General features: G+C 33.3%; 1 protein-coding gene across 3 annotated transcripts in view; it reads right to left on the bottom strand.

The window, feature by feature from the left end:
* The window catches only part of LOC129003222 (steroid receptor seven-up, isoforms B/C-like), a 113,598-nt gene extending 101,165 nt beyond the window's left edge, over window positions 1–12,433 (bottom strand). For all 3 annotated transcript variants that reach the window (XM_054431510.1, XM_054431511.1, XM_054431512.1), the window contains exon 1: window positions 11,894–12,433. In XM_054431510.1, coding sequence (XP_054287485.1) covers window positions 11,894–12,146 — 253 coding nt within the window. In that variant the 5' untranslated portion in view covers window positions 12,147–12,433. The remainder of the gene's footprint in view (window positions 1–11,893) is intronic.
* Window positions 12,434–19,550: the final 7,117 nt, after the last annotated feature.

The raw sequence follows: 19,550 nt of genomic DNA, 5'->3' as shown, positions 1-19,550 counted from the left end.
CTTGGTGTCACTAATAGAGGTCATAATAAATTCCTATGTTAGCATCCTATGTTAAATAACTATTTTATAAAGTAAAATAGGATATACAGTTGGTGAATAACAAAATGCACTCAAGATTGACATTAACAAACCGTAAACTGTCTTAATCTGGTCCGCTAGGATGAAAAATAACAATCAGTTTTTTATGTATGAAACTTCAACTGCGCGTCCCAATGGATTGATTGTATGTGGTAGTCTGTCAGTATAGAACTACTTGCACAAGTGATTACTACAAAGTAAAGATAGTGTTAAGCTGTCTGTATGAGTCGGTATTAAACCATCTCTTGCATCAGCCCAAGACTTGAGGTAACGTTTTAGTAGATTTTGTTCTCTAGATTGATATACAGGAAAGAAAAATATAACATCCTGTGTATTACAAAATCCTTCCAAAAACATCCATACGACAAACGCTTATCCCACGACTTTCCCAGTGTTCCAGAGACCAACAAAACAATCAACGACCTCCAAATTCGCAGCAGATTATTTACCACTTGTATCAATGTTACCCTACAATCACTGTGTTTGCCCATTGATAAGATCTGAGCTAATTGGTGAGCCCAAACACTACGAGGGTCAGTTTAAAGCCCAATGAAATACGAGCCGCCCCGGGCCGAGTTTTTGCCCCAAACAGGTGGTTTCTGCTACTCTTTATAGCCCCTTGTTATTACTGGCCTCTGTTTTTATTTCAGGTTCTCACGCCTTCACGTTCATGGGTGAGAGTAAATTTTGAAAATGTTTTAAGAATTATTTACTGCAGTTTACGCATTTAAGGAGTTGTGTTATTATTACTCCGTTTTATGATAAGTTCTTGCCACTAACAGCACCAACCACCTTAGTTCACTACTTTAATGTCCAAATTTAAACTTTTTTTTACAAAAAATGTTTTAAAAGTGTTTACAAAAATCGGTTGGGCCTCGCCGACAAGTTGTGTAAGCTTGTAGATGCTTCTGTAACATAGTGGACAAGATTTATTTGAATGATTTATACTAGCTGCATAGAATTATATACTTGATACAAATGCATAAGTCGTCCATACGAGCAGTACAATGTAACGTTGTTGTAAATAAATAGTTAAATTTGATAAAATAGATATTCATTAAGTTAAAATTAAATAGTCGTAGTTAGGTTCGTGAATCGATAAGAAATAAATAGTAAGCATGAAACACCCTATACAAAAATCATGCAGAAAACAAGCTGATCCATAAGCTTGAAAAAATTTTGTAATAACTGCTAAATGATAACTGTTTTGATACATATTTCAACTGTTAAAACGTAAAAGAATACCAGCAGATCACTACAATTTTTAAATGTACGTTCGAAATCAAGTTGTTCCCTAAGAATTATAATTTAATGTTTTTACGTGTATATAAAAGTATTCATTTACTTGTACTACATAGCAGCGTTCTTTGACCTCAGCTTGTTTTGTAAAGCTACTTATTGTACAGTAAATGTTCTACATTTTGAACTTTAAGAAAGCAAAGTCACCGCAAGCTAAGACACGGAGATGGGAAGGCTGTGGTATCTTGATAACGTAACATAGTCATTATGCTAATCATTACACGCTGAAGTTCAATGATGCTGATAAGGAATTCTGTGTCAAATCAAAATGTTGTTGAAGTTCGTTGCTACTAGACTGAATTCCAGAACTCTTTGAAAGAAAAAACCATCGATGTATAATAACTCCCAAAAACATGACCATAGCGAACTTTGTGTTTAGTTCATTAACAACATTAAAATTTTAAAAAATCCTCTAGCAATTCAATAAATAAATAAAAGTTATAAAGTTAGTTTAATTACTAATCCACTCACGTTACCGGAGAATTCAAAGTAGACTACCAGGAAATAACCAAAAAACATTTTTTGAAAACTAATTATTATGGTAGGCTTTTAAAATGTAACCAAATTATTATTCGCGTTCATCTTTACTGCTAAATCTAATACAAATAGAACATAATGTTATTTAAATTAACCGTATGTCTATTGTACATGTTTATAACGAGCCTCTCTGGGGGGAATATTTAAAACAAAACATATTGAAACTACATTAGTATGCAGAATTGCTGCATCGAGGGTAAACCAATTTCTTGGTGACATGGTTATCGTTTGAAAAAGAAATAAAATAGACTATTTTCGTTCCTCGCTGCACCAAACCTAAGTTCACATTGAACATTTAGTAATTAATACCAAACTTATGTCCACGCATATATTGACCTTCATTACATACCTGTTAGAATAAAAATTCAATGAATTACTGGACATTCGCTATGTGGGTTTGCTGCAACAAGGGTATTTTAATTTGTGTCACGTTTTTCATTGTTGGTTTCAACAATTTCGTGCACCCAGGCTTGGCCCTGGGAAGGACCTAGATGTTATCAAACTCCACTTATTGATAACTGCAGTGCTGTGGTCTACAAGGTCAAAACTGTCCTTGAATGAACAATAATCAACCAATATTATGTTTTTAAAAGTACACGGTATTGTTAGTTCACCTTTAAATTCGATAAGGAGGCATACGATAGTTATATGGAATTTATTTATGGAATTATTTTCCTCATGTAAAGGTAACATGATAAAATAAATTAGATAATAAGATAAATAAAATAAATTCAATACGATTGTTTTCAACAATGTGCGATCAGCTGTTCAGTTGTTAAAATGTTTGATCATGGTTTTAGGTTTTAGCTTATAATAGAGTCCTCGCGAAACTTCTATTACATTTTAAATACCATAGATGAACTAATATAATTCATCGGTGCTTTTACGTTTAGCCTCAAGGCCAGAGAGCACAGAATATAAATTTATATTCTGTGCTCTCTGCTCAAGGCAGTGGGGTTTTCGGTGGGTAACAGTTTTAGTTTAGTAATTCATCCTAAATCTATTTGTTTATATTTGGGGTACCCCTAGGCCAAATACCTTAAAATACTTAAAGAGTAAATGTTTTTTTTTTTATTTTAGATACCTACTATTTTCTTTTTCATTGTTCTAAATAATATATCAAATAATCCAAATGTGTTTGCATCTATGGAAGTGTACTAAGTGCGTTTACGTGTCCTCCTTCAGATTACTGATAGTAACTACGATGTGTTCTAATTAGTATTGATACTGCAACTTTTTATACAATCAACTAACCTTTTCTATTCTATGGATATACTATACATGTTGCGAATCACGGGCAAAACTACTACAAACTTAATACAATGCAACTTGAAAGAAATCCCCTTAAACTCCCTACGAAAAAGCCATTAAACAAGGTGTCGCCTGATAACAACATCAAAGGGGCTAACTTCGCCCTGATAAGTCCACGAGGGTGTCAGGGGTCGGGCATTTCCATACATGAATATTCGCCTCTAACGAACAGTGGCAAAAACATGGAGTGTTTAAATAAAACCACCCATCCGAGCATTGACACCAACGCGTTCGTTTGTACACAGGCATCACAGTTTTGACTAATCCCGTTAACCGGACTGTCGATTTTGGGCCCGGGGGGGGGGGGTGAAAATTTACAACTGCGCATCCTGTCATATTAATTGCGGTGTTGGCAAAAGTTATTTCGGAATGTTTTGTTGGTCCGATAGAAATGTTTATGGATGTGAAATATGCAGAAGTTAGTTAGTTGGTGACGGCTGGGGTGTGTGTGGAATTGACCATTGTGTTGGTTATAATGTTTAATTTAAATCATCATTTGTGTTTACAATTGAAATTTTAAATGTAGCTTTACAAATAAATAATAGTAACTTTTATTATTTTAATAGTGTAAAACTTGTTTTGATTATTGTGCTTGGTGAAATATGTACAAATTAATACAACTGTTTATTTCGTATTAGTTTTGTGATACGGCTAATAATGAAATTTTAAAACTTTGGTAAGATTGTAATACAAGAAACTATTTCAATAGGTGAATTGTAGATTAACGTAAAGTGATACAAGATTTCGAAACCAAACTTAACCTAATATTAGCACTGAACCAAAAGAAATACGTTCACAATTAACATCTTAAGTAGCCTATTACCTATACTCCTTTTATCTATGCTATTACAACCCAGTAGAGATTTCCCAGCGACACTTCTGTGATAGTAATCGATGATTTTATTGTACTAATAAAAATAATAATACTTAAAAATAATACTTAAAACCTTTGTTTATTTATTTATTTTAATTTTTTTGTTAAATCCACCATCCACCAACAATCGAAAAATCTAGGTTCAAACGATTTCAAAATTTAGGTTCAACCTTTCTCGCAGGCTATTTACGACCTAAACACATGATAAACATTGCAACAATGTAAACAGCTGATTCTCTATCGTCACATGTCCAAACCTCGTCAAACGTTACGTTTGTTTACCAAACCGGACTACACTTACCCTAATGTTTCAAGGGTGGTCTGGTCACGGGCGAGGCGCGAAAGGGTGAAGTATCAACACATCGGCCTTGCCCTTCTCCGCAGGATATGTTATTAAAATAACAAAGGGATGACGCGGGCCGAGGGGTTGTGTCTGACTATAAAGTCTTCCGATGTTACAATCACAGCTTGGATGTATTCTGTGTTAAATTGTCTAGTCAGGTATGTCGTACGGCTTCTTCGGCCGAAAAGGTAACAAACTGAAGAAAAATTACAGTCCAATGGCTCGTCCTATAATAGCTTGCCTGTATTATTTATTCAAATTTGCCACCTACTGTGATTTAACTTATTTTATACTGTAATTTCTAGTGAATGTATAATTAAGTAAGCTTGCCTATATTATTTAAGCAATGCAACTTTTTATTCTTAATGCATCTTGCATGTAAACCTTTTTTTCTGTAGGTTGATTACATGTATCTTTTTGATTTCTTAACTTGCTATAGGGATTAATAACATGATCTATTGCATGGTTTTTAATGATAAAAAAAATCCGTTAATCTATCTAAGGAAATCTGAGATAAAGAATCTTCCCGTTATAAAGTCAAATCCAAAGCACTATGCTATTTAAGTTATGCAATCCACTATAAAGAGCTATTAAATGACATTTTTTATATGTATTGATACACCACTAGGGCAAATCATCTCAAACCACTGGTGAACGCTGTTTGAGAGCGCAAGAAATCGGTATAGAACCAGCAATGTCCAAATTTACAGGTGGTTTCACGTGGTGCAAAGAAAAACAGAATGTTTAAATGACAATCAACTAATAATTGGAAGAACAATATGTAAATGTAGTTTGTTTATACTAGAAAGTAGATGTCTCCTAAGTAAAGAAACCCCTGCGTAGTATTTATACTGTATATGTATAATTGGGTATGCAATTCCCAATCCTGGATTATAAAATAATTAACACGATTTTCTACCATCTACCTTTAGTTTGTTCATACTAATGCTAATTTAGGTAGCCTATTAGAAAAGGGATGTTACATGAAAGAACTAAGAAAGTATCTCTTTTACGGTTCAGCTGTGGAAACTCTCAATGTATTGAAATGCAGGGCATCGAACCCGTTACACTCAAGCCGAAATGGGAAACTTTAAGTTAATAACCATGCAAGTAAAACACTGAACTATTCTCTATCATGATTAAGCTTGATTTTAGGATTTCCAGTATTAATATCAAATAAGTTTATCACATGTATGTGAATGTACCAAAGGGACGCATTTTCAAATTTGCCGCCAAGGCGGCGGTAGTCATATCAGTTGAGGTTATCACCGGTTAACAACGTGACCTTGAGTAGTTTCCCTTATCAATATTAATCAGCTGTAGACTGGCTATTGTTTGTGGTCCGATTGTTATCAGTAACAGTTGTCACCTGGTTACCCTTACCGCGTGCATCTATGTTAACAGGAAGTCAAGTACTTGGAAATTTGTTATGCCTTGTTTACAAAAATAGATCAGTGGTGTACATATTATGGGTGATACGGGGTTTTACTTCAATATAAAGTTACTGTACCCTCAATAACTATTATAATTATTTTAAATTCTTGAAATTCTCAACTCAGCAAACGGTGCTATGGCAATTGCAGTGAAGTAATTTGTTTAGTTTTTATTTATTCCGCAACAATAAAAAGAACTTGTTTATATGTAGTTGCTGTGTCGGTTTAGGCCAACATTTTGGTTTCGAATTAATTGAATATATTATAAATCTGAATACAGATTTTACATGCAAATAGGCCAACAGCCAAAAGTCATCATCAAGGGTCAAATTCAGCGGTCAAATTCAAGAGAGGCCTCGGGTACGATACGAGCGGCGAGCGGTAAGCGGCAAGCGGCGAGCGGCAACCTGAGCGGCACGTAAGCGGCGGGGGTGGCTACGATACAAGCGGCACATTTATAACGCTCATCAAATATCCCCAGTTTTATGAGTCAGTTTAGTCGAAAATGGTAAACTATGCTTACCTGCAAGAATGATTGCAACTATTGTTGCTATCTGACAATTGTTTGCTTTTAAAGAAAAACTTAGTTTTTTTGAAAAACCTTAACCCTAACCTGGTCCCATACTTTTCTGGTGACTGAAGTGTTTTAAAACTTCCGTGATGATCATTGCACAAACATTCCCTGGACTGCACCTCACGTATCGACCCGTATCGCATGTTTGCTGCTGTTTCTCTGTAATTTTAGGCCGAACTGAAGCATGACTCACCTGAGCGGCGAGCGGCGTTTTCGCGAAAATCGGTTTTGACTTGGAACCATGAGCGGCGCTGAGCGGTGCCGCTCACCGCCGCTCGCCGCTCAGACGTATCGTGGCCACCCTCAACAAATTTACACGCAACTAAATGAGACCCGATGTCAGAGCGGCGCCGCTCATGCCGCTCGCCGCTCACCGCTCGCCGCTCGCCGCTCGTATCGTACCCGGGGCCTATATCGCCAAAGATATTTTTCATTAACCCATTAAAGGTTGTGAGTAAGCACATTGACGCTCCTAGCGACACGTATTACACAACCTAAACCACGCCCAATGAAACATCCGTGTACATGTATGTGCAGTACGGAAGACAAGTCGAACCAATAGCTCAGTCCCCGCGGGCAAATCAAGAAATAAAATCAATTACAGAGAGATTTAAGAGCGGCTCGGCCTCGCATTCCTGTGGCGAGCCGCTATCTGAACCCCGCGCGGACAGTAGAATGATCGTGGCGTACCGCAGGGTAGAGCATTGGGCCCACCGATGTTCACTTTCGAACAAAAATGATTTATGGACCCGTTTTGTTTTTATGTATGTGAACTCAATGACGAGCTACTTCCTACGAAAAGTACTAAATATCCCTTCAATCACCTAAATTCATCAGCTAAAATGGTAAGGTGTTTTCTTGTATGTAGAGGACATATGTTGTTTTTTCATCTTATTTAACCATATTAAAATCTTTATCAAATAAACATAACAATCTATTTTGTAAACCACTGTTTATTGGGTGGCATCATAACTGAAAGCACTACTTATGAATCATATCCAATTTGGAAATGAAGTATCAATTATCCATCTTGACCAACATGCAACGCACATAGACCTACTGTATAAACTTCTAATCTTAAGTTAGGATGAGAACTATAGTTGCACTATTTAATGTTCAATTATTGTACATATTTCGTTGTCTAATTGTCATTCGGGTTAGTAAAGCATATACTTCAAAACAATTTAAAAAAAAATTAAGTTAAGTTTTAAAAAGAACGCACAGAAAATATTATGAAATTATATTTAAATATACTGTGAAATTACGCAAGTGTATTAATAAACTATAGTCTAATGCACTTATCTGCAAGAAATATGTGGACATAATTTATACATGAGAACTTCTGCCAATCTAATCAGATTAATCAATCATAGTGAATGAACGTAGTTGGTTTAATGTAAGCCAGAATGAACAAATATTAAGTATATAATTCTAAACTACCGGTAGTTATATTCTATTTAGAATTTGTGAAAATTGAAAATTGAATATCTTCCTGGCCTGCCATATAATATTTATTATGCATTATAAATCAAATATAGCACAACATTTTAAGCTGTTAGGCGTAATTAATAAATAACATTATTTTTACATTAAATTTTGGTACACGCCACAAAAAATCACACTTTTCACTACGTGGTGATCAACTTAGTCAATACAGTACAGTAGTCAACAAAAGCTGCAATTAATAAAAATGAATGTTTTCCCTGAAAGTTAAATAAAAACTCAGATTTTCCTATACCGTACCTAATCAAAGTTTCGTTATCGACATTTCCAGAGAATCTGCATTTTTAAAAGTTGTACAACATAGAATATTTTATTTTGAAGAATATAAACTTGTAAGGTAGAAAACCATAAATTATAGACTAGTCATTGAGCAAAGGTTTTCAATAGATTTATATAAAATTTACATATATAACACGTAAGTTACTACGATAAAGTTGATTTTTGATTGTAAGCCAAATTTTGGGAAAATAAAATTATCATTTTACGTATAATTTTAAGTTATTATTGAATGTTAATCGATAAAATGTTCGTCTTAAATCAATGCTACGTTTCAACCTAGTTTTATTTTTCAAATACAATACATCAATACAAAACATAAATCCACCACATCAAAAATCCTCCACCAGTAAAATCAGATTGTTAAAAAGGTCTCCAAGTGAGCATAAAAATTAAACGCGTGAAACAGGATAATAAAAAAGGGACATCGACAATTTGTAAAAGGGGTTGTTAAGCTTCTTTGACGCGGGTACATTTTTAAAACCGCATTACACCGTGCAGCCCGCCCCCAAGCGGTTAATTTTTTACGTCCCTTCCTCAATCTGGGCTCGGTCGTCACGGCAGGCTCGGTGATATGCCATGTGGCTGCTCAGTGCTCAATATGCTAATACAAAATGTGACAAACCTCAGTTCTCCCCTCGCTGGGATAAGCACTTAATTTTATTTTTGCATCGTTTTAAAATGTTCAGCCAATATTTTCGAAAACGTCTTTCACGACTGTGTAGCGGATAATTGCGTTGAAACTGAAGCTATCTTAACAAATAGTTTGTATAAATATTTTCTTAGGTTTCTACACTTTTCTTCAATTATGTTTTACTTGCTTAAATGATTTTTCAAATAAAGTATAATTTTTGTAAAGAATCGGTAATTTCAAAACCGGCAACTAACGTCGTGGAGAAATGCCCTAGACTACTTTTTAATTTGGTTATTTCGGATATTTCAAAGTAAATTGTTCGAATATATTTTAAAATTATTTTCACATAAATAATCCTGTTAAATTTTTCTACCTGATTTAAGTACTGTACATGGAATATTTTCTTTAAATTATCTGAATATACGTTTCTATATAGTTTTACGAATTGTATGATCGAGTATTATTGACCATAAAATGCGTTTTTAAGTAGGCTAATTTGGAGAAATAGTTGTTATTATAGTAACTGAAGCAATTTTATGAGAAGATCATATTGTGAATTTATTTATAATAAGCTTAATAATCAGTATTTTATGTTCTCACATTTTAATTCCATTTATAGTGCATACAAAGCTATTCATTCATCAATTTTATATTTTTCTTGTGAAATGATAGTGTCAATTTTAAAAATATAACAATACTAATTATAACATAAGTTTAAAGTTTTTTGAATATCTTATATAATGTTTTAAAGTTTAAAATAAACTTAAAAAATATATTTCATAAAAATATAATAAACTTGTTAGTAGCTATATTTTTATACTGTTAGACACTTAAAAAAGTGATAAGTAACGTTAATTAATTTAACGTACAACTACCTTATATCAACGTATTTGCTACAATTGAGTTACAAGTTTAAAATCTACGTATATATTTAGCCTATTAGAATAATTAAATGCCCCAACTTCCTATATGATTTCAAATTGTAATTTAACCATTGTTCCGGCAAAATGTAAAACAGGTTGCAAAACTTTTAATCATTTTATAAACTCCTGAAACTGTAGATAAATACGTTGAGTAAATTTATATTTTTAAACTGTGTTCACAACTTTTATTGTTCGATTTTATTCTAACTCGACACTTAAGTGATGATACGGTAAAATATTGTTTCGAACAATATGACAGCACCGTAAAGAGGTTAGGGTGCTATAAGGAAACCACTTGCCGCCCTTGTAATAAAAACACCCCTAATGCAGGGGTGGTCGCAAGCCACGGATGACATACAGACACATATCATGACGCAATGGATATTTAAATCACAGAATAAAAAAAACAAAATATGATGTTTTTTCTCCGATTGAATATACTTTTTGTGTTGAATTGCTGTAAATGGACGTATCGCTTGGTTATAAAATATGTTTAAATGTTATGGATGTACTACAAATACAATAAGCAGGCCTACCATCACGTAAAATGCTGATTAAAATGTGATTTTATTAAAAAAAATCTTCTAGAAAAGTGGATTTGAAATATCCATTATTATTTACATGTATCTTTACTTTTTCAAAGTTGTATCCATGGAATAAATATAACGCGTTTTGTTCAACTTTCTATGTTATATTAGAATACAGTAGCACAAAAAAATATGTTAGTTGAGTTATTTTATAAACACTGAATAATAAACTTATCGCCCTCGATATGGCAATTTTAAATATTTATTTAAATTTATTTTTAACTGGATATTTGGAAAAGTAAAATATTATCTTGTAAGTTTTCTAGATTGTAACATTAGCAAATGGAAATATTTTATTGGGAATCTGCTGTACATTCGATGGAAATCAAAAAGTGCTTTTCAAATTTCAAGATGCTGTTAAAATTTTTACTTGCTATATAGGTTATAGCTTAATATTTTGTTACTTTATTTATTTATTTTTTGTAAAACTGCAGGTACCCTATATCTATGACATATACAAATCTGAAAATGTACTGCATTTCGTTTTAAACTCAGGTTATGGACTTATTTATTTTAAATACACTTCTCCAGAATTTTTATTTATTGGTGTCGCTAATGTTTATAAATTGACTTATATGCACGTCTATAGTATGTTAGTGTCTTTTAGGATATGCCAATGTAATTTTAGAATAGATTATCATGTTAAAAATTTAATTAAATACCAACTTGAAATACGGAAATAGTTCTCACTTCCTCTGTAACACTGTTCACTCTAAAAATTTACAAAAATATCGTGTTACAATATTAAGATCACTTTTGATGTTAATATAAATCAAAGTTATTTCCCTTCAGCATATAATTTGTGATTTTTCTTTATCTGGTCAATTTCGTTATCAGATACAATGGACTATTTCGTCATTCCATGTGGAAACTATTTAGATTGGTCAAGTTAAGAGAATTTTCAAAACTTTCATTTTTCAATTTTGTTTCCTACGATTTGTTAGAATTGTAAAATTAGGGATGATTTCACCGTAAATATTCAAACATTTTATAGATATTGTACATTATAATATGTTCACTTTGGTAACAAATTTGTTTCGCATGTAATATCTTTGAATTTGATACGCTAATGAAAATATGCAAAATATTTTCCAACCAAAAATTTAAACAGGCGTAAGCTATTTCAATCCAATTTGTTAATCCAGTTTGTTAATCTGGGTTTGTCTAATAAGGTTTACCTCCAAAAAATACATAAGGAAAAAATCATTTAAACAGTTTTACGTAGTTTTGGTATCTTGCTGGTACATTCTGATTCTATAGTAGTTCATGGTAAATACTTTAGTGTTGAGTAGTATATTTTAATTAAATTGTTTTTATTATTTTATATTTTAAGAAAATAGGCCTACAATTATGAAAAGGGAAAACAATACTATACCGTGTTAATCATTCGCAGACTTTGTAGCGGCAACTTCAAGGAAGATAAAACTTAATCTGTTGACTTATTTGTGTCGGCCACGGGGGCGGTGCCCCGACCTATTTAACCTCAACCTCTGACACGACCCTCACCCACCCCTGACTTACCTTCACAGGTGAACTGTCCGTAGTGTTTCCCACTACTCTTGTCTCCGCAGACGACACACTCTATGTTTTGGTTCTTGTCCACCCCCTGGGAAGACCCGCCACTCTGGGTAGAGTTGGTGCCAGGGGTCGTAGACACTTGGAGTTCTCTCAGTCCGGACCCCGGGACCAGGGAGTCGTCCGGGACTGCGGGGGTGACCACGTGATGTCCAAGGACGGGAGGAGGCTCCCGCCACGGGGGTGCCACCAGGGTCATGCTCCGGGGGAAGCCGAGGTCCAGAGACTCGGGGGTTGGCCCGGGACAGAGGACCCCCGGCCTGCAGACCGTGAGGGCGTTGTGAGGAAGAATAATGGTGGCGGAGGAAGGGAGGTGCGCCTCCCGAGGAAACAACGAAACTGCCTAGAGTCCTAGGTCGAAAATCATCCCTTAAGTCACACTACCAATACACTCACACATACAAATCCATAAGGTAAACCCGATCACAGATAACAAGTACGTAATAGATAGTAACCTCCGACCTAACCTGACCGGTCGGGTCGGCAGTCCGCGATCGACTGAACTGGGGTCTCGATCTCTGACCCCCCCTCCGCCCCGTCGCGTAGCAACGACTTGGCCTGCGACTCCCATTGGCCCGGACCCCGCCACCTCGGTTGCCGCCGAAACCGCGGAGTTTTATGTTCGCGCTAATTGTTCATTAGGACGTCTCGACCTCCTAAGCGGTTTGAAGGGTTTTTACATAACCTCTAATGGGATCATGCCACGGGGGCTTCGGGGCATTGTGTGCTGAATGTGAATTATGTCCAAGTTATGTTTTGGTCACTCGTAGTTTAGTGTTGAGATTACAAGTCTACAACTGTAATCTTGCGAGATCTGACTAATAGAGATAGCATAGTGTCATTTGTACATTTAACCGTCCCAAGTATTTAATATAATACTATATGAAAAATATATAAATATTTATTTATCTATTAAACAATGTAATTAATTTTTCAACTCTTGTATTTGCATGTGGTAGTTTGTAAAATGTTGCATGGTTTAATTTGCACTTTGAGGGAAAAACTAAGATGATTTTTTGTAAAACTATCAATAGTTGTATATAACTACAGAATATATTCTAAATTTTAGGAAATTAAAGTTGTTCTAAATACATAATTATTACTTCATCAACAACGAAACGTGTTATCAAAATTAAGTAAAACACTTTTATACGACTTCGAAAGTTTCATTACACGTATACCCTACTTACTAAAATTACGTTCAATATGTTTCCCGCAATAATACTAATAAAAGTTTGTAGCCTATTCAAGTACATTGTATTCTTGTACTGTATTGTATTGTGTGATTCGTGATGCCAAGAAAAAACACAGGATCTTATTCCTAATGACATTTACTAATTGATAAATTTGAAATTTGAATGCACTATAATTACTCGACCATAGTTAACAGTCAATTTTTAAGAATCCATAAACAATCAAAAGACATTAACAATTTTCGTAATATTTATAGTTGTGGTGATTTTTAGTTGTTGACTGTATTAAGCTATACTGATATTAAATAACAAGTAGATCTTGAGATCAAAATCTAGCAATAGTCTAGCCCAATAAGTCAAACTATTTATTTATATTAAATAAATAAATAAATATAATCAATAAACGTATTTTCTTCTGAGTAGTTCACTCGGTTTTAAATATATTAATATTTGCTCATTAAATTAATTTTCTAAAAACAGAGTAAAAGGATTCCAGTATTTTTTCTAGTCCCTCTCAATGTTGTAGCGCAGTTTCATATTTATTGATCGTTAGTAATTATGTTTACAATACTCATTACTCCCGAGGTCCGGAATGTGATCTTGCTAGAAGAATTATATACTTCAGTCAGAAACATTGTGAGAGACGCCGCTGTCCTGCTTATGATCTAATATAAGTTCGTTCGGATAAGACACCAAACTTTAAAACTTGTGTTTTACAAATTAATAATGTAAAATGTCCGCAATATTTAATTTAAACAAATTGTAGAAATACTTACAAAAATCTAAATTTTAAAACAATGTCTTCACATAATGCGATACAGTGAAAAGCTACTGAAACCCCTTTAACACCCAAAAAAAGAAATATTCATCTATACGTGTTTTAAAGTACCTGTGTAACTTTTTATGGCGGCCCCAAGTATAATTACACGATACAGGACATTAAAAGGCTATAAACAGCTGAACAGAGGGTTTACTGTCTAGAAATAAAAGATAGCCGACCACAGAAGACAAAATCTATAAAACATGGAGAAACTGGGAGAAACTGCCAACAGAATCCGGTTTCCAACATGGATCATCAATTTTCTTTAACACTTTGGATTCCCCTTCGCTTTAAAAGTGGAATCAATGAAAAATTGTATACGGTATTGCATGTGTTTGTTTGCTCAACTTACGCTTAAATTAAAAGTTATACCGGTTTTACTTTCATGTTTTAATTGATTGAGATGTTGTAAAAACTATTTTTTGTGTAAACATATTCGTATTAGACCTGTATCATTTTTTTTAGGTTAAAGTCCAACACCTTCATAATTAACCGTTCTAACGTTACAAACGTTAAATATAATGTTAGAAAGCACTAATTACTTAATAGTCATTGTCATCAATCATCGTCTAATTGATAGCACAATGGCATTTTATATTGTCTCTATTGTCACCATGGGATACGGTTCACATTCAGAGAATTCCAAACGGGTTTTATCTGCTTATTCAGGGAACCTGTGGCTCGGAACCTAACATAGGATGTAAACCTGCATGTGTCTATAAACAAATTGACAGGTGTCCAAGTAAAAACATTATCTATACTCTTGAGAAAAGCCATGTAAAAAGTTCTATTATTTTTAGCGAATTTCCCTTTAGGGAAGTAGCTATTACCGTAGGTGGCATGGTAAGACCTAGGCCCGGGACCGATTTACTTTTTCATTTTGATGTCCCCAGAGGCCAAAAACACCATTCGTTCAAATTTTTATATATGTATATATATATAGTATATATAGCATATATAAGTATATATAGACTTATATATATACGTCCGTGAACGCAATAACTTGAGTAATTTTTGTCCGATTTTGATGAAATTTGGTTTAAAGGTGTAAAGCGGGATAAACTTGAATGAGTTCGCGAACCAGCACGATCGGACCATGGGAACGGGGCTTTACGGGGGATTTTATGGGGTAAAAATTGGTTTTTCTCACTTTTGACCCTCAAAACACCAAATTTCCCAATTTCTCTTTAGACCTTTTTAAAGAGCTTAAAAAAAAAATAATTTAGTATATCAAGGTATTTTTGTTCGGTTATTGGTAACGGAGAAAATAAAAAGAATTGTAAATTTAAAATTCCCATGTTATTCTTGTGGAGAATATTGTAAAATGTTGTAGTTTGCTTGTTTATGGATATATTTTGATCAAACTTGGCAAATTAATTTATTTTACACTAAGCTATTAATATTTGACTAAAAAGCACACTTTATTACGTTCCTTGTAGCAGCAAACCTAGGTACTCGTTAAACCTTATGTTATTTAAATATATTTAATGAAAATCAATTCAGACAAATGGAAATTCGCTTAGTCGGCAGGTTTGCTGCGGCGGGGGTATTTTATGTTACATTCTCATTAACCTTATATCATCAACCTAGACTAGTCATTTAAGTTTGAATGCAAGTGCAATACTTTCATCATCCCTAAAAAGCTATTCCAATATGTGCTAAAATTAGCAGTTTAGTCCAGTTGGACAATTTGTCCAGCTTTGGCAAAATGTAGAGAAGTTTGCAGAAACAATTGCTTTAAAACGCAGTTGCAAAGCATACGATTGTTCAAACTGCAACCAATCTTGCTTTTACTACAAAACAGTGTAACAATCAAAAATATCGATGAATTATCAAGGTGACCCTTGTAACAGAGACCAACGGTCGTGAGATAACCTCGAACATAAAGAACAACAATCAAGAACAAGAAATGAAGCGGCCTCATTATATGTAGATAATGTGAATAATTAATGAATGTAAGCATGTTTATAGCTTCTTTGTCACAAATGTGAATGTTTACGTAATAATGGGTGGTTCAAACTGTTGTTTTTAGACGAAAAGGACTTTGAAAGGGAAATGTGTTTAATTGCAAGTCAACAGTCTTGTATTTTGAAAATTTCCATTTCCCGTAATTTAGTCTTTTTTCTTTATAGTCCCCAAACTATCTTGGCATATTTTACTAGTTGGGTTAGTCGATTCTTAATTTAAATACAGTACTAATGCTTGTACGCGTATTCTTTCTTCAAAAGCATATATAAGTTGTGTGTGGTATTCGGAAGAAATAAGATGTTTGTTTTTTATTGTTAAACCGTAAATACCCACTGAAAACTCACCTTTTCTAGTTATTGCATAACTTGTACTAGCTACCAAAAAAAAAAGACTTTAACAAAAAAGATTTCTTCAGATGTCTTTGAATGATTTTGTGTTAACTTTACTGATTTTGTTTTGACAGCTTAGTGAAAAATATTATCTTTAATAGTACTGTAGTGTGAAATGTATATAATTTATCAATAATGTACAAATGTAATATGTAAATGCCTACGTTCCTTAGGCAATACCTCCACAGGTAGACCTTTCAAAAGATTTAATCGGTTTCATGGATTAAGTTCAATCTTGTGTTATGCTTTAAGTAAAACGAGGGATGTTTTAGGATCTGGTATGATTTGAACCAAGACCTTTGACCGAAAGATAACTTAGATCCAAAACAATTTTGCCTGATAAAATAATCCTTTGAAAAAAAAGTATCTCACAAAATGCTCAATTTTTTTTTACAATTAAAATAAATGAAAACTGTCAATCCTTAACATCATTTTAGCCCAGCAAAGCATTTCTGCGTTAAAAATGAGTCCAACTGCTTCCACCCGGACGGTTACATTTGTACAAGATTTATTTTACTACAACTAAACGTCTTTCCGAAATTTTTGTCTACCAAAACATTTCTGTATAAAAAAATAATTCTGATCCGTTACAGTCCTACACGGGCAGGTGTGTTATTATACTGTAAATTTGTTATAAACAAATTAATCCAATAGATTACTTTAAACAACAACTGTTTATCTTCTACAAAACCTTTATCACCTGAATCATCCAATACAACATTTCTACATCAAAAATAAATCTGTTCGCTTAATAGTTCCGATGCTATATCGGTTGACAATAAACAAGTGATATATAGAGCGATTGTTGTCTATTGGGCGTTCAAGAGTCTATAATGTCTACTAATGTCTATAGTGAGAGGTGTCAATAGGCTATCTATCTACAGACTGTCCACCCCGCGACCGGCGCCAGCTGCTATTTATACATAGAACAACGCACTTTGACTACCTTGTACTAGCACTGTCTCTACTTGTTTTGTGGTTGTAAAATGATTTGCTAGCTTACTTTTTTAGTTTCCATACAATAGTGAAAAAAATAGTTTTCCAACAATAATATATACCGGACCAAATTAATTAATTCAACGATTAATTAGTAGATTCATAGATTGCCATGGGTAAATCGCTGCCTTTTTGTTATTTTGAAAAAATGTAGTGTTTTTAAATTTTACAGTTTACATTTCACGTCCCTTATCGAATCGCCCAATCCTTCAAATATTTGAAGTGTAATTTAAAGTGTAAGTGGAAAAGGTTTTGTCACTCTGTAAAAATTATGCCTTTCAATTCGACTAATATACCAAGAATTCCATCATACGTAAACTATAATGGTTAATAGAAATTGTTAAAGTAAATACTACCAAACAATCATTAATGTTTTCTTATTTCAGTACTAGACATATTTACATTTTGTACCGTATCACATTTATGAGAGTAAAAAAATGTAAAAAATATTGCTTTGACTGTGAGAATATTAAATTGATAAATTAACCAATGAATAAGTTAGTTATGGTAAATATGAAAAAACCCAATTAGATCTTCTTTCTGGGGTTCTATTTATTAGACGTTTATATCTAACACTCCTACATTTCAATTTAAGATTCAATTATTAAAAATTATTAAAATTTTTATTAAAAAATGTTTTTTTATTTGACTTGTATAGGCCTACATGGAAATTTGAACTCAGTTTATTAATGTTTAAAAAAAAATAACACTTAATTCAATAGATTAGTATACACAAATTAAAACTCTTAAAAGAATAAACATGTATCGCACGTATTTAAAATGTAAATAATGCAAGAGAAAAAAAATTAAGTTCCTTAGGATTTCTCCATATAAAAAATAGGCTACAAATATCACTCTAAAAAAAGGTTTACAAAATTTTAGTATCTCAAACCAACACATGGAATGTATCCCGTAAATATCTCGAGCAAAACTGTATTCGGGCAAACATTTAGATGAGGAGTAGAAGGTTGGGAGGTTAGGTTAGGGGTTGGGGGAGAGTATAAATAGAGTGCGAGATGTCGCGGGGGCAGGGCGCCAACTTAAGACGCTGGGGGCGGCGGGCCAATAGGGCTCGGAGGCGGCTGAGGGCGGCAGCTATCGACTACATGTACAGCGTGTTACGTAACTCAACTTTATGGCTCCATCCCCGGCGCTAGCTGACCCAGTTGTGGGGGTGTTATTTTTTGTGAGTTTCGAGGGTCAATTTTTCGATTTAACTAAAAATATTTTATGAGAATTATATATTGCATTTGTTATTTTCAGAAACTACGTTTATTGAGTCAAGATTTTGTTTTGGCCAAGTTTAGGGTAAAATTAGGGGATGTATTTTTGTTTTAACTTTAATTTTGTGGATTTTATTTGATATTCATTTTACTACGTGTAAAACTAAACTAACCCTTTTTAATGATGTATTAAAAATATCTTAGATGTGGGTTTTTACATCTTTGAAGATGGGACCCAAAATAAAACTGGGGACGCATTCCTTGTTTTAAAATTATAAATATCTTAGTAGCTTTTAACACTTTCTTTTTTATAATTTAAGAAAAAAAAATACATCAAATAAAAAAATACATGTTGGTAAAAAAAAATTGTCCAAGTATAAAGTAAGCAATCGTGTGAATTTTATGAATTTACTAAACCACATTATTACAATAATATACTACTAATATATTATAGTCTACACATAAAGAACACATTTCTTTTGAATGGTGAAAAAGCGGTCAATATATCTTGGGAATGTGTAGCTCTTTTAAATATAATCTAGTATATTTTAAGTTTTTAAACAGAACGTAATAACCCCTTACTTGGTCCTTCTAGGTACTGTACATTGATTTAATTTTACTAAATTTGGCACTTTAGGTTATTACAGTAAATTACAACAAGAATTAGTTTAGTATGGAATATCATTTTTATAAGTAACAAGGTCATTTTTTAAGTAAATTCCACAGGTTTCCGTTGATACCAAATTTGGCAGAGAGTTAACGATAAAAATACATATACTTACATTTTTTACGCAATAATGTCAACAAATGAGGTTATAAACAATCAGGCAAAGTATACTAAAATTTAATGGACTAATATACGTTTCTTTAAGAAATGATAATGTTTAAAAAGTAAAATAATTACGGTGGAACATAAATAAAGTTACGAGATAGAAATACTGTATTTTGTTACGAAAATATTCTTAGTATTGTGGCATGCGTTTAACAACAACGGCTACTTCAAGTGACTTTTCC

Source organism: Macrosteles quadrilineatus, unplaced genomic scaffold (genome assembly GCF_028750875.1).
Source record: "Macrosteles quadrilineatus isolate MER2022 unplaced genomic scaffold, UCM_ALF_1.0 Scaffold_9__3_contigs__length_116548681, whole genome shotgun sequence".
In the NCBI taxonomy this organism is placed as follows: domain Eukaryota; kingdom Metazoa; phylum Arthropoda; class Insecta; order Hemiptera; family Cicadellidae; genus Macrosteles; species Macrosteles quadrilineatus.
This window is presented reverse-complemented; position numbering and strand designations above follow the sequence as displayed.